The 14303-nt window shown below is 43.7% G+C and overlaps 14 protein-coding genes across 14 annotated transcripts; 6 read left to right on the top strand and 8 right to left on the bottom strand.

Annotated features, from left to right (window-relative positions):
- Nucleotides 1-58: 58 nt before the first annotated feature.
- On the top strand, nt 59-859 carry Eint_070760 (60S acidic ribosomal protein P0; the record flags this gene model as incomplete). The annotated part of the gene is made up of 1 exon (XM_003073154.1): nt 59-859. One exon carries the CDS (start codon nt 59-61, stop codon nt 857-859), a length of 801 nt encoding a protein of 266 aa, XP_003073200.1.
- A 7-nt stretch (nt 860-866) lies between these two features.
- Eint_070750 (uncharacterized protein) lies at nt 867-1886 on the bottom strand (the record flags this gene model as incomplete). The annotated part of the gene is made up of 1 exon (XM_003073153.1): nt 867-1886. The coding sequence occupies one exon, from the start codon at nt 1884-1886 to the stop codon at nt 867-869; it is 1020 nt and encodes a 339-aa protein (XP_003073199.1).
- A 181-nt stretch (nt 1887-2067) lies between these two features.
- On the top strand, nt 2068-3048 carry Eint_070740 (glyceraldehyde-3-phosphate dehydrogenase; the record flags this gene model as incomplete). The annotated part of the gene is made up of 1 exon (XM_003073152.1): nt 2068-3048. The coding sequence occupies one exon, from the start codon at nt 2068-2070 to the stop codon at nt 3046-3048; it is 981 nt and encodes a 326-aa protein (XP_003073198.1).
- A 78-nt stretch (nt 3049-3126) lies between these two features.
- Eint_070730 (exocyst complex component Sec3-like protein) lies at nt 3127-4575 on the bottom strand (the record flags this gene model as incomplete). Its single annotated transcript, XM_003073151.1, has 1 exon — nt 3127-4575. One exon carries the CDS (start codon nt 4573-4575, stop codon nt 3127-3129), a length of 1449 nt encoding a protein of 482 aa, XP_003073197.1.
- A 49-nt stretch (nt 4576-4624) lies between these two features.
- Nucleotides 4625-5221, bottom strand: Eint_070720 (DnaJ-like protein; the record flags this gene model as incomplete). The annotated part of the gene is made up of 1 exon (XM_003073150.1): nt 4625-5221. One exon carries the CDS (start codon nt 5219-5221, stop codon nt 4625-4627), a length of 597 nt encoding a protein of 198 aa, XP_003073196.1.
- Nucleotides 5222-5273: 52 nt separating this feature from the next.
- Nucleotides 5274-6791, top strand: Eint_070710 (NPL4 nuclear pore protein; the record flags this gene model as incomplete). Its single annotated transcript, XM_003073149.1, has 1 exon — nt 5274-6791. One exon carries the CDS (start codon nt 5274-5276, stop codon nt 6789-6791), a length of 1518 nt encoding a protein of 505 aa, XP_003073195.1.
- A 115-nt stretch (nt 6792-6906) lies between these two features.
- Nucleotides 6907-8103, top strand: Eint_070700 (DnaJ-class molecular chaperone; the record flags this gene model as incomplete). Its single annotated transcript, XM_003073148.1, has 1 exon — nt 6907-8103. The coding sequence occupies one exon, from the start codon at nt 6907-6909 to the stop codon at nt 8101-8103; it is 1197 nt and encodes a 398-aa protein (XP_003073194.1).
- Nucleotides 8104-8190: 87 nt separating this feature from the next.
- On the top strand, nt 8191-9345 carry Eint_070690 (putative histone acetyltransferase; the record flags this gene model as incomplete). The annotated part of the gene is made up of 1 exon (XM_003073147.1): nt 8191-9345. One exon carries the CDS (start codon nt 8191-8193, stop codon nt 9343-9345), a length of 1155 nt encoding a protein of 384 aa, XP_003073193.1.
- A 52-nt stretch (nt 9346-9397) lies between these two features.
- Nucleotides 9398-10153, bottom strand: Eint_070680 (aquaporin-like protein; the record flags this gene model as incomplete). The annotated part of the gene is made up of 1 exon (XM_003073146.1): nt 9398-10153. The coding sequence occupies one exon, from the start codon at nt 10151-10153 to the stop codon at nt 9398-9400; it is 756 nt and encodes a 251-aa protein (XP_003073192.1).
- Nucleotides 10154-10388: 235 nt separating this feature from the next.
- On the bottom strand, nt 10389-11381 carry Eint_070670 (uncharacterized protein; the record flags this gene model as incomplete). The annotated part of the gene is made up of 1 exon (XM_003073145.1): nt 10389-11381. The coding sequence occupies one exon, from the start codon at nt 11379-11381 to the stop codon at nt 10389-10391; it is 993 nt and encodes a 330-aa protein (XP_003073191.1).
- Nucleotides 11382-11489: 108 nt separating this feature from the next.
- Nucleotides 11490-12002, bottom strand: Eint_070660 (uncharacterized protein; the record flags this gene model as incomplete). The annotated part of the gene is made up of 1 exon (XM_003073144.1): nt 11490-12002. One exon carries the CDS (start codon nt 12000-12002, stop codon nt 11490-11492), a length of 513 nt encoding a protein of 170 aa, XP_003073190.1.
- A 41-nt stretch (nt 12003-12043) lies between these two features.
- Nucleotides 12044-12556, bottom strand: Eint_070650 (uncharacterized protein; the record flags this gene model as incomplete). The annotated part of the gene is made up of 1 exon (XM_003073143.1): nt 12044-12556. The coding sequence occupies one exon, from the start codon at nt 12554-12556 to the stop codon at nt 12044-12046; it is 513 nt and encodes a 170-aa protein (XP_003073189.1).
- Nucleotides 12557-12622: 66 nt separating this feature from the next.
- Nucleotides 12623-13219, top strand: Eint_070640 (preprotein translocase subunit Sec62; the record flags this gene model as incomplete). The annotated part of the gene is made up of 1 exon (XM_003073142.1): nt 12623-13219. The coding sequence occupies one exon, from the start codon at nt 12623-12625 to the stop codon at nt 13217-13219; it is 597 nt and encodes a 198-aa protein (XP_003073188.1).
- A 34-nt stretch (nt 13220-13253) lies between these two features.
- Eint_070630 (putative proline hydroxylase) lies at nt 13254-14303 on the bottom strand (the record flags this gene model as incomplete). Its single annotated transcript, XM_003073141.1, has 1 exon — nt 13254-14303. The coding sequence occupies one exon, from the start codon at nt 14301-14303 to the stop codon at nt 13254-13256; it is 1050 nt and encodes a 349-aa protein (XP_003073187.1).

The following is a 14303-nucleotide window of genomic DNA, read 5'->3' as shown; positions in this document are numbered from 1 at the left end:
TGGCCAGAGCTCTTTGGGTATGCCGGAGTCCAAAAGAGAGAAATTTTTTCACCCTGGAATGACTAGAAAGGACTCCAAGGAAAGGAAGGAACAGGTATATGAGAAGGCTAGGAGGCTCTTTGGAACCTACACCAGGTTTGCTCTTGTGGGAATCGAGAATGTGGAGTCGACTCAGCTCAAGAACATCAAGAAGGGTTGGGGAGAGGATGTTGAATTTCTCATGGGAAAGAACTCGGCAATCAAGCGTGCAGTAGCAAGTCTTGAAAATCCCAAGCTGTCAAGTATCCTTGAGCTCATCAAGGGAGACGTCTGCTTTGTGTTTTTCAAGGGAGACGTTAGGGATGTCAAGAAGGCCATTGACGATAACGTCAGAGAAGCGTGTGCCAAGGTTGGAAACATTGCACAGAAAGACGTATGGGTGGAAAACTGCATCACAGGAATGACTCCAGACAAGACATCATACTTCCAGGTTCTTGGAATAGCAACCAAGATCACAAAGGGTAAGGTGGAGATCATCTCTCCATACAAGGTTCTTTCTGTAGGAGATAAGGTGGGGCCTTCACAGGCCAACCTCCTTGGAATGCTCAACATCAAGCCATTCAGTTACAAGATGGTGATGCACCAGGTCTACGAGGATGGAGTGATTTATGATTCATCTCTCATCGACATCGGAACGGAAGACATCGTCTCATCCTTGAGAAGTGCAATAAGCAGCATAGCAGCAATAAGCCTTGGTGCCGAAATCATTACTCAAGCCAGTATGCCATACAACATCCGAAACTCATTCAAGGATATCCTGCATGTTTCCTTCGGAGCCGACTTTGCGATCAAGGAGCAATCCATGGTCATGGCTAATTAAAGGACATTTATTCTACCTTGTGTTTAGCTTTGTAATTTATAAAAGATCTTTCATCCATTGGGGACATTCTTGATGACTTCAGCATCTGTATGGCAATGGAGAAGGTATCGTACACCATTCTTAGGTAGCATATCCCAATGTACGCCAGGCCTATTTTTGGGTTCAGGACCATGAAGATCGTTGAAAGACAAAGAAACTCGTTTTTCCTTGTGAAGAACAGAAATGAAATAGGAAAGAACGAATAGAGAAGAGATCCTAGAAATATCCTTGGAACAGAGACATGGTGGGGAGTCCAAATCCAGTCAAGTATGTAGTAAACCAACACGCAAATCACTAGAGGCATGAATATGGTGATATCTATGTATCCATGGCTTACTGGGATATAGAAGTAGCTTCCGTATGGATGGGTCCTTATAAACGAAATCGACTTAATAAAGCAAATAAGCATTTTCAGACTCCGGGGAGTACCTTTCAGCAAGATGTGCAGGCGATTTGACGGCTTGTTTGTGACAAGGATGTCCATGGGGTCGAAGGACATTTTGGAGGGAAAGAAGTCTCCAGCAACAAGAAAGAAGTCTGAGTTGGGCTGGTGGTTCTTCAGTGGATGTATCAGCATGCATGTGCTGCCGGCAAACCTCAGGTCTATTTCGAACAGATACATGCATTTCTCATCTGGAGGGTTTAGGTCGATGATCACATTGATATTCTTTATGGCCATCGACTTTAGAGTTGAGATTATGGGATAGTAGTTTTCCTTTTGGTCTGGAAGTCCCTGAATCCTTAATGTCCGTCTTGGAGGAAGGTCATTGAGGATGAATCTGTTACAAGTAAAAAGAGGTGTGGAGTCTGAAGGCTTCTCGAGTTCGATGTTTCTATCTATATAATGTTGAACAGGCTCGTTAGTGGAGACATGGGTCTCTTTGCTTACTTTGAAGGTAAGCAGAGGCACAACCACGAGAATAGCTTTGATTGGCTTTTGATATCTTTTGATGTTCTTGAAGTTTTTGAATAGGCTATTCAAAATCATTTTCCTTGGGTGCCTGTATTTTCTTTTTTGTTTACAGAATGCATCGGTATATTCTCGATAATCGAGCAGACCTGGTGATTGGATGAGCCGCTATCATTGCAATCGATTCCAGGCGGCAATTGGGTCTTTCCTTGTTACTTCTGTCAAAAGGTATTTAAACAAAATTCAATGTGCCGTATAAATGAAGGTGGGAATAAACGGATTAGGAAGGATAGGAAAGTTGGTATACAGGATTCTAAGGGAGAAAGGTGTAGAGGTGCCTCTTGTGAATGACCCTCTTTTGAAGCCGGAGCAGGCAGAATACCTTTTGAAGTACGATAGTGTCTTTGGAAGATGCAAGGAGTGTAAGGTTGAGGGAGGAAAGATCCTATACAAAGGAAAAAAAACAAGCTTGTCTGCCTTTGATAGGCCTGAGAAGATCCCATGGACGGAATATGGAGTGGATGCAGTTGTCGAAGCCAGTGGGGTGTTTACAACACTGAAGGATTGCGAAGGCCATAAGGACGTCAAGATTGTTGTGATTACTGCGCCAAGCAAGGACGCACCTATGTTTGTGTACGGAGTCAACCATCAAGACTATGTGTCCCAAAGGATCATCAGCAATGCGAGCTGTACCACCAACTGCTTGGCACCCCTTGCCAAGATTGTCGACGACAACTTTGGAATTGTGGAGGGACTGATGACTACAGTTCATGCAGTGACAGCAACACAAAAGATTGTTGATGGAGTTGGAAAGTGCCTGAGAAGCGGGAGGTCAGGATTGGCCAATATAATCCCTGCAAGCACGGGTGCAGCAACTTCCGTGGGAAAGGTAATTCCCTCTCTTGCCGGGAAATTGAACGGAATGGCAATGAGGGTCCCTGTTGCAAATGTTAGTGTGGTCGACCTTGTCTGCAGAACAAGGAAAGAGACAACCATCGAGGCCATAGTGGATGCCATCGAAAGGTTCTCGGAAAGCAATGAAGGGATCATAGGAACAACAAAGGATGATGTTGTAAGCTCCGATTTCATTGGAGACTCGAGAAGCTCGGTGTTTGACATTAATGCGAGCATCTCGATAGGACCCAATTTTTTCAAGCTCATCAGCTGGTACGACAATGAGTATGGATATTCATGCAGAGTGTATGACTTACTAAAGTATGCATATTCAAGGAAAAAATGACATTAAACCCCGTCCCTGCAATTAAGTTTAATTTCACTGCGGTTGGAAACAAAGATAGCCTCCTTCCGATTTCACAGACTACATTGCCTCTCTCAGCAGCTTGTCTGCATCTTCTGCATCCTTCTCCTCAACGTCGTTTGAAACCATCTCCCTCATCTTCCTGATCACCTTTGTTTTGAAGCCCTTTTCTCCATTGATGAGAGATAGTACCTTCTTCACATTGTCGACTGTTTTTCCGCTACCAAGAATCATATCTGCACAGCTCTTTTCAAATTCAGATTCGGTTTTTCTTTCTGCATCCAAAACCTCTTCTATCTCCTTGGTACACTTCTTCCCCATGTAGTCTAGAAGCCTCCATCTCTTTACTATTCTTCTCAAGTCTCCCTTGTCTTCCTCCTCCATAATTCTCTGTGTTCCCATAACTATTGCTTTTCTCTTCAGGTCTTCATTGCTGGACCTGCTGAGGATCTCTTCCAGCTTTCCAACTCCATTCTCTCCCTTGCCCATCTTCTTCTTTAGATACTCTTCCTCTAATCTTCCATATACTTCTCTAAGCTCCTTCTGGAAAGATCCATATACATCCTCATCTGGCTCAACTTCCTTCCATATTTTCCCCAATCCATTCAATACTTCGATATCTGCAATGTCATATGCATCCTCGACAAATCCTACAATCAGGAGCCCTGTGTTTCGGAAGATCTCTTGGCATGTCCCATCGATCTCCATACTCTTAAGAAATCTATCCTCACACTTCACTATGCTGCGGTACGATTCAAAAAGAGTCTCGAATATTCGGTCCATCTTATCTTGTGTCACATCCTCTTTCAGTAGCCGGAGAACTGTCTTCAAGTGGAACCCAAACTCCCTTTCATATAACTTCTTCGAGCGTGCCATGTATATCGAGCACAGAACAACATAGTAATCTCTATACCTCTTCGAGTGTTGGAATATCTTCTTGAACCTCTTGATCGCCCCGTAGAGACCTTTGTGAACCTTCAGGTCTCCGCTGCTTTCGCTGTCAACCATAAAACTCCCCATATATGTTATAAACCTTTTGTAGAATTCCCTCAGTGCATCGTTGATCCTTTCCTTCTTTTCTCGGACTATCCTGATGTCATACTCATCCACATGGAATCCATCAAGCACCTCCAGTGCCTTCTCGATCCTGCAAAGCCCATCAATACTGTCAAAGGACTCGCTCTCTAACGTTATAAAGTGGTCCTCCTTTATCTCCACATTGATCAGGAGTTCCTTCAGATGCTCATATATGGATGTTTGATACTGAATCTCGTTCTCTAGCTTCGTATTTTCCTTTTCTATCCCTTTCATTTCTCTTGCCAATGACTCCAGTTTGATACTGTACAGCTCCAAGCTTGAATCAATCTCTTTACACTTCGTCCACACCTGCTCAAGATTTGGGTTTATCTTTGGAAGGTCTCCCATGCATTTCTCCAAGGTCCTTATTCTGTCTTTCCCAACCTTCTTAACACTCCCATATAGGAACAAGTCATCGATCTCTTTTTCCATCAGAGGGTATCTATTTGTCAACAAAACATCTATTCTTCATATTTCAAGTCTATCTTCCTTCTTTTCCAGGACCCTCCAAACACCTTTCCTCAAGACTGATAAGAAGCCTTTCTTCCCTTCTTCTATGTCCTCCAAGGATATCTTCTAATGGAGCATCGAGATCAATCCCCATTTCCTCTGCAATCTGCCTAGCCATTCTCTCTTCTTCTGCTTTTCTTCTTCTTCTTTTCGGGTCTTCCTTGACCTTTTTGCTATAGCTACAGTACTGTTTGAGAGTCCTGTTCCCAATCAGTTCATCAATAATCCCTCGAAGTCTCTCTTCATCCCCATCGTCAGACAGAAGAAGGTTGTCTACAATCTTTCCCATCTTCCCTTTGTATTTGTTGTACAACGCAATGATATCTCCAACCTCCTCTTGTGAGCCCTTGTAGATTCTCGCTACATCTTTAATAGGAACAATCTCTACAGGTGGATCCTTGAGAGTCTCTTCATATGCTTTGCATACCTCTTCATATTTTTCTTTATTTCCCGTCTTGCTGTCAGGATGGTACAGCCTTTGTAATCTCCTGTATGCCTCTTTTGTTTCTGTCCCAGAGGATGTCCACTTTACTCCAAGTGTCTTGTATGGATCCTTTCTTTTTGGCATGATGGGCTCGCCATAACCATGATCAATAAAAACAAGACCAGGAAGCCCTGTAATGATATTCATCGTTCGAGGCCCAGAAGGCCAAAGACGGGTGGAAGTGGACGAATCCAGAATATTGGAGACGCAGCTGCTTGCCTTCTTTAATGTGGGTCAGATATCAATATCCTCTACTCCAGATGGCAAGGACAAGATGGATAAGACCCAAACCCCGACCGCCTTGGGGCTCAGGAATGGCCAGGTGCTGTATGTAGAGTACGAGAAGAAGAAAGAGGAGCCAAAGAAGAATCCAGAAGCCTCCAAAAACATCAAAAGAGAAAGGGATAGGATGATGTGCCAGCATGACTCTAATGCGATGTGTAGCAACTGTGCACCCTTAGATCCATGGGACGAGAAGTATTACAAAGACAACATGATCAAATATCTCAGCTTTCAGTCATATCATGAGATGATAAAAAGCAAGAATAAGGGACTAAGTGCCGAGGACTACACCATCAAGACGTGCACGGATCATGGGTCCAATACAAGGTGCAATAGATGCCAAGAAAAAAACATAATCCTGGCACCACAGGTGTTCCGAATGGTTGACCATGTCGAGTTTGACGGGCAGCATTTGGTAGAGAACTTCATTAGGAACTGGAGGGAGAGTGGACGGCAGAGATTTGGATTTCTTGTCGGGAGATACATGGACCATGAGATGATTCCCCTGGGACTAAAGGCTGTGGTGTCTGGGATATGGGAGCCAGAACAGGAAAACTATCCAGACGGATTCGTGATAACAGGGTCCATGGACGGGCCCTTTTTGGGAACAGGCCTTGAAATAGTTGGGATGATATACACAGATATTCTGATGGAGAAGGGAGGAATTACAAGCGACAAACTTGGTCGAAGCTACTTCTTGTCATCTCTGGAGATTGAATTTATAGCAAAGATGCAGCTTATGCATCCTTATGTGGTTAGGGATGGAGAGCAGGAGATAGAGTTTGGGTCGAGATTTGCAACCATTGTTGTTACTGTGGAAAAGGATGGAAATATCGGGCTGCAGGAGTATCAAGTAAGTAACCAGTGCATGGCTCTTTTCAAGGGAGATTGGATCTTTCCCACCGAAAACCCCCTGATGCTCCTGACAACAAGGGATATTCTTTATAGAACAAAGACAAAGGAATCGATGGTCAAGGCAAACCCATACCTCCCAGGAGAGTTTTTCCTGGTGAAGCTAACACATGGGTGTAAGACAAATCCACTCTTCAAGAATACAGAGTTTATTCCAAAGAAGTTTGGGGAGAGGAAGATGGCCGAATACTTTGGAGGAGACTTTTCGATGGAGAAGTTCTCGAACTTTACTCTTTTGGTAAGAGTGAAAGAGATCTTTCCCAATTGGAAGGATCTTTTCATGTGTATAGCCAAGCAAGACAAGGTCAAGTTCAAGGCCATTTCCAATAGCCAGGACTTTAGGAGTTTTGTGTCGAGTATGGAGAAATATAGATGTACTGTATGGGAATGCAAGGCCTGTACCTTTGCCAATGAAAGAAATACATCTTTATGCGAAATGTGTGGGGGAGGAAGAGACTAAACCGTCTTTCTGTGATTAAATGCTTTATAGTATTGGAGTTTTGAAGAGACATCTGGTTTTTTCTAGATTTTTCCGCGGAAAAAAAAAGATAAAAGAGGGTAGATCTTGTGGGGCCATGTCTAAAGATCCCAAGGGATATTATAAAATACTTGAGCTTAGTCCTGGGGCGTCTATAGCCGAGATAAGAAAGGCCTACTCAAAGCAACAGGCAAAGTACCACCTGGACTCGCCGTTTATCAAGAATAGGCTGAGGAATGCGGCCAATGATGAGGAAAGGGAGAAGATCAAGAAGGAATGTGGAGAGATGTCTGCAAAGCTAAACTCTGCAAAGAGTGTATTGTTTGACGAGAAGAAGAAGAGAGAGTACGACAGTGGGCTTGGGGAGTTTGGAGCACATTTCTCTGGAGGAGGATATTCCGACATCTTTGATATATTCAGCCAGTTTACTGGAGGAAGAGGACACCAGAGAACAAACAAAGTCAACTCAACAAAGTATGTGATTACTATTTCACTTAGAGAATCGTTTGTTGGGAAGGTGTCGAAGTTCAATGTCAGGACCGAGAAGATATGTGGGACATGTGATGGAAAGGGAGGAAAGGATGTAGAGACGTGCAAGAGATGCAATGGAAGTGGAGTGTGCACTAGTCGGCGAAATCTAGGAGGGTTTGTAACTCTTGCAGAGACGCGATGCGATGGGTGTGGAGGCTCTGGACATAAGATCAAAGGTAAGCCTTGTGGTACATGTAACGGGTCTGAGTATATACAGGACAAGACCATGTTTGAAGTGAATATAAAGCCAGGAGCAAGAAAAGGAGAAAAGATTGTCTTTGAGGGTATGGGAGACCAGAGAAGAAACCACGTTCCAGGAGATGTAATTTTCATAATTGATGTGCAAGAAGACAGCAGGTTTGAGAGGCGTGGAAGTGACCTGGTGGGGAAGATAGACATTCCGCTATACACTGCAGTCGGAGGAGGAGTGGTATACTTCACCCATATTGACGGAAGAGTGCTTGAGATCAATGTGAATCCGTTCAAGACGTTTGATACAGTGCTCAAGATTCGGAACGAAGGGTTCAAGGGGAACAAGCAAGGAAGTCTGATTCTTAAGCCAAATGTGATAATTGGCAGTGAGTCTGACAGGGCAAAGATCATGCAAGTACTTGCAGAGCCTCCAAGGAAGCCCTATGGAACATTTACAAAAGTAAACGGGGAGTTTGGAACCATGCCTGAGGAGGAGAGGGAGCATGAAGAGGCCTCTGACGATGGCATGCACAATCCCAGGAGCTTCTTCAACAGCTTCAGCTTTTTCTAAGGGAGAATAAACGTTTTAAGGTATAACTAACTATTTGGAGTATCTTTTTCAATGGGTTTTAATTCCCTGGCCTCAAAGCCCTCGTGGATGAACAACCAGGTGTTGGAGCAGAAGATAATCAATGAGGAGTATAAGATATGGAAGAAGAATGTACCGTATCTTTACGACCTTATGTTCTGCCACACTCTCCAGTGGCCGTCTCTTTCTGTGCAGTGGTTTCCGGATGTGAAGAGAGACGAGGAGGGAGGAAGGACAGTGCAAAGGTTGTTGCTGAGTACCCATACAAGCGGAGTGGAAGACGAGTATATAATGATTGCCCAGGTTGAGTTTCCCGACGAATTTGACGAGTCTCAGAATGAGGAGGTGAATGGGGACATGAGATTCAAGATTGTGCAAAGGATCTCGATTATGGACGAGGCCAATAGGGTTAGATACAGTCCGTTTGCATGCAATGTACTGGCGGTACGCTCTGATCTTTCGGATATACATGTTTATGATTACACAAAGCATCTTTCACATGAGAAGATTCCAAGGCCTGATATGGTTCTTCGGGGGCACGAGGGGGGAGGTTTTGGATTGTCATGGAGTCCTCAGAGCTCTGGGGAGCTTGCAAGCTGTGGGGAGGACAAGCAGATATGTGTGTTTGATATATCCCAGGAATCTTCTTTAATTTCTCCCACAGTGGTATTAAGAAGACACAGAATGACTGTCAACGACTGTTCGTTCAGCTTCCTAGACAAAGGTCTTCTCTCATCTGGAGGAGATGATGGGATGGTGGTGTTTTGGGACACGAGGAGTAGAGATTGCATACATGCCATTGAGGAAGCACACACGTCTGATGTTCTTTCTGTAAGGTTTTCGCCCTTGGACGGGAATATTGTCTCTACATCATCTGGAGACAAATCTGTGAAGGTGTGGGATAGGAGGAATCTGGAACAACCACTCCATATTCTCCTGGGACATTCGAAGGAGGTGTTGAGCACAGAGTGGTCTCCTCACGACAAAGGGATACTTGCATCTGGAAGTACAGACAGAAGAGTAATTATATGGGATCTGAATCGGATTGGAGCAGAGGTGTCTGAGGAGTACAAGGCAGAAGGACCTCCCGAGATGAGGTTTCTTCATGGAGGACATACAAGCACTGTATGCGACCTCTCTTGGAACCCTGCAGAGCCCTTTGAGATTGTTAGTGTCTCTGAAGACAACATGTTACAGATATGGCAGGTGCCGCGGACCGAATGAAAAGAATTTTGTGTGATTTTATTATCTTTTCCATTATTTGATGCTCTGAACTCTAGTCCGAGCTAAGCTTATATAGCACAAGCACCTGGAGAAGACCTCCTGTCAAGCCTCCTAGATACTGACCCCCAAGATAAATCCAGAAATGGCTCCAAGTGTTCGACATTGCCATTGGAGCAAATGTGAGGCCGGGGTTGAATGCACCTCCGGAACTGGCCAAACCCATGAATGCCAAGAACCCAAGTGTCAGACCTATACAGAGGGGTGCAGTTATTCTGCGATCCACCGGCTCTTTCTCGTCGGGATCCACAAACTTTCCTTCGGTGTCGACCTTTGGCTTGTATGGATTAACAGCTGTTGCAAAGACAATGTGAACAAAGATTGCAGTTAGGAAAAACTCGGCGAAGAAAACATTGAGGCTGGTTGCTCCAAAGTCCGTAGGTCCTGGCCTTATTGTGTCCAAAGTCTCCTTGTATTCGACAGGAGAGCATACCAGCAGGGCACACACAGCAAGCATAAATCCTATGTACTGGGCCAACATATATCCCAGTCCCTGAAGTACATCGATCTTAGATGTCAGTATGGCTGCAAGAGTGATTGCAGGATTGAAGTGTGCAATGGTCACGTCGCAAAATGAATATATCACACCGATTCCGGAAAATCCAACTGTTAGTCCTACAATGACCTTATCTGCCGATGACTGGCTAATGCTAGATCCCAGTATAGCAGAATATACCGCAAATCCAAAGACAAAGGATGCAACCATCTCTCCAAACATGGACTGTAGAGTCTTTAGCGCTTCCTTAGCCATTTGTTTGTTGTGTTTTCGTTCTTAAATATTTTGTTTCTGATTCATAAGTGGGCCAATTAAAATCGGCCTGATACTTTAATACCAAATTAAATCACTAGTAGACTAACTCCCGAACATTGTTTACAAACAAAAAAGTCAAAAAGCGGTGCTGAGTCATAAACTACAAGCTGTGATCGGTTTTAAATTAATTTAATCACTGTAATTTATGGATTTATATCCAGCCATCAAGAACTCACTATCCCCAAAGCCACCAGGTCACTCCTGGTATGAATCCATCCCTGGCAGGCCTTGAGACAATATTACTCTTATACACAACGATTATATATAAGGTGAAAAGAGAAAACGTGAGGAGATAGAAAAGATACGGGGCATTAAGCGAGCATTCCAAAATGGTTTTCCTCCAGAACAAGGGTGCTGAGGTGTAACAAAACAGTCCAGATACTAAAATGGACAGCACCGATACAGGTGGATATACAGAGGTAAAGTTGATGTTCTTGTTCCATCTGAAGATAGCCAAGGACGTTACAAGCATGATGTTTGACACAACAAATGGAATAGAAACCTGATACATTTTGCGAAATTCCTCCAAGAATGCGGATCTATCAATAAGCCCCAATATGGCTCCGATTGCAACCATTCCCAGAGAGTTGAAGAGTGTGGACGACTCTCTATTCTCGAGTCTCCCAAAAAACTCTCCGAACATCACCCTGATCCCAACTATGGGGATGAAAAAGATTATGTTCATAGATCCGTTTGTGATGTAGTACTTCATAAAGTCCGGAATCTGAGATCTTGAGAATCCATGTTCCTCCACAAACCACAGGTCAAATAGTGGGGAAAGAAATATGACACATATGCAAACCATGAAGCCAGAGCTGGAAAAGGACGTGAAGCAGGTCAGAATGGACACGGTCATCTGATATGTTAAAAAGGATAGACAGAAGAACAGGGAGTTTGTGCACAAGATCTTGGTGTATATGAACACAATCATAATGTCCATCAAAGCACTGATAGATCCTTTGTATGCAGAGAAAAGAGTAACTTTTGCCTTTGTCCTTACCATGTGTGCAAGACTGAGGAGTGTTAGAGCCATTGAAATAAACAGAGTAGAGCTCAGGAAAAACGAACAATTTGCAGTCTTACACACAAAACTTTCCAAGGACAGCCCTCCCACCAGACAAAGAGATGCCAATATGCTGTAAACCGTCTCCTTGTATTCTCTTGCCATCTAGGGAGGGTTCTTTTCACTGGCTTAAGGGGTTTTGATCAGGGCCTCCAATAAAATCATTGGAGAGGTGGAAAGGAGCAGAAATACATATTATTGAGACTGCCGAAATCACTTTATTGAGGGTTTGATGAGTTGGACTTGGTCTTCCAGCTCCTCGATTAACCTGCTTAACATTCTTTCTCCGTTCTGTGTGTTTTCTGAAGTTACAAATACCTTGACTAGCCAATATCTGCCGGTGTCTACTTCCTGGCTGTTGCCCTCATCAGAGATGGACCTGGATATTTCAATGCGCCCTGCTCCTTTCTCAAAGGTGGTTAGTTCAACTTGCCCTTCCCTCACCAGCTCAAAGCCAAACGAAGATAGAAACTCCTTCAAAGTGTCTAATGTCCTAATCCTTGACTTCTGTACTCTTGAGCAGAACGACATTCTGTTCTTGTTTCTGTCGGGTGGCCCTCTGCTTGACAGGTAAATACCATCATCCTCCTTAGACACAAGCAACACATTTGTCCCATTAGAATAAACGGCTTCACTAACAGTTTTGTCTGTTCTTTTATGCAACTTCAGATGGTTGCAGATACAATCGACCTCCATCAAATATCCGAATACGGAGCATTCAATCATCCTAAGGGGATTGTGCAAAATTTGTTGCAGGCGTTCAAATATTATTTCTCCAGAGATTCCACTTTGCATTGGGCGTGGTGTACAAGTACGAAGTCTTCTTCAGGAGACCGGCATATCGGTGTCAAGAGCCCTGGAACAGTTGCATAATTTCCACACACATCACACAATGCTCTTTCATTTCCTGCATACATCCCAAGCATTGCCGAAGCAGTTTCTAAGTGTGTGTCGACCGGTTTGCCTCTTATCAAACAGAGGAGGTAATTATTTATCCCCGTGTCGCCTGTGCTTACAGAGATAACCCCATGTTCCTCATGATACAGAAATTCAAGGTTCCCTGTTTTATACCTTACGACTCCATTTGTGGAATCAACTTCCACAGGCTCCTGATGTGAAAGTCCTGGCTTATTTAGTAGCACCTCAAGGCGGATATAGCTTTTATGGATATTGCCCAGAACTTGTCTAAGAACGTCTTCACTGCATATCTTTCCTCTAAGACTTCTCAAGGCAACTAGAAGATCGTTTGTCCTCTTTTTTATCAAGGCCTTGAGTCTCATTCCAGTTGAGGGTAAGTTACAGATATAAGCCAGAGACAAAAAAGCCGAAAATTTGATCCCAAACAAATGGTGGAAGAATTAAAAAAGTACGAGGCCATTCTGAGACAGGTTGGAACAGAGGAGAAAACACTGAGATATAGAAGGAGAGTGGGGACGTTCAAGGGAAGTAGTGGCCTTGCTCTTCTGGCAAAAAAGGGGCTGGAGCCCTTGAAGGCGAAGTCTGTTATGCAGGAGCTTCTAAACGAAAGTGTCCTATTCAAGGTGTCCATTAACAAGAAAAATGCAAGGGAATGCGATGTGGTACTTGATCAGAAGTTTCAAGAGGACCAATATTATGTCTTTGCAAATGAAAAGACATCTAACATTTCTCTTATCCTCTGTGTGGTGTTTGTCCTGATGACATTTACAATCGTTCTCTTCCGAATGTGGCCAAGAAACCTCCAGCAGCGTCTGTTCTCATATATGGTCTACCCTCTGGGAGGATTCATCACATTCATAATTGTTCTGGCAATAATAAGGCTGATCCTGTTCTCGATAACATACTTTCTGTATTCTCCCGGGATCTGGCTGTTCCCAAATCTGTTTGAAGACGTGGGCTTCTTTGAGAGCTTTGTTCCTCTGTGGGAATACCACGGGAGTAAGAAAGTAAAGAATGAAAAATAAATATGGTTGTATTAGAAACTCCGGTGCCTTTATTTCAATTTTTGGAAACATAAATAAAGTGTCCCATAAAGAACTCGGTCCCAGACCTTTCTACAAACAAAGAAAGGCCGTTCCGCTTGATAGCAAACATCCCCTTAGCTATCGGAAGGCCGAACACAAACCTCCCTTCTTCATCTAGATATTTGATTGGGTTTTTTGAATCTTCAAATATGTTTGGCCTGTCTTCAAAGACATGTTCATCACCTCCTATGAAGAACACATCACACACGTCTCCTTCAAATGCATTGCATCCATCGTTCAGAAGTATATAGTCTCCGACCCTGAAGTGGTAGAAGCCTCCTCCCTTAAGTTCCCATCCATCCAAACATGGGGCTAATGGGCTTTTAACCTCTATCCTCTTCACTCTTCTGAAGCAAAAGGGACCTTCGACACTTCCAGAGGTGTGCTCAAAGTCATACTCCACGCCAGGATAGAATACAAGGGGGCTTTCATTGAAGTCAATCTCCATCGGAAACGTACCACATACATTCGGACTCTCCATATTCACACATTCGCTATGGTCGTTATGCTTGATATACTCGAAGTTTAGCCATCCAGTAAATGCTCTTCTTCCATCTTTGCTACAGTATCCAACCTCATGGAAAGATACATCAGATACCTCAAATATCACTAGTCTGTTTGACTTTACCTCTACCTTCTTCGAAACACTCATCCCATCATTTTCATAGAGGATGAGCTCTCCGGAACTGTGATCTTCCAAGTAGTAACTGAAGGCAAACTTCCGGCTTTCTGTTCTGTCATCATGGCATAGGAGGTAGTCTCCCTTTCGGTAATACGACCCAAAAAGGTCTATCCATCCTCCCTTTACATCCCCAATCTCTTCAAAAGCCCTCATCAGAGAGTCTCTGAAAAACTGAAGATCCTTCCTCTCTCTCAACTCGGCAGTCTGCAGGAATCTGAACAGGTCTGTGTATATCTCTCTAAACGCACATTTCCCATGTATATTTCGTATATTCTCTAGATCCTTTGGAGCCAGAAAGCCGTCTTTTATGAAGTGCAGAAATGGCTCTTGATACCTCTTCAT

This window comes from Encephalitozoon intestinalis, chromosome VII (assembly GCF_000146465.1).
Source record: "Encephalitozoon intestinalis ATCC 50506 chromosome VII, complete sequence".
In the NCBI taxonomy this organism is placed as follows: domain Eukaryota; kingdom Fungi; phylum Microsporidia; family Unikaryonidae; genus Encephalitozoon; species Encephalitozoon intestinalis.
Note: the sequence above shows the minus strand (reverse complement) of the source record. Positions and strands in the feature narration are given on the sequence as shown.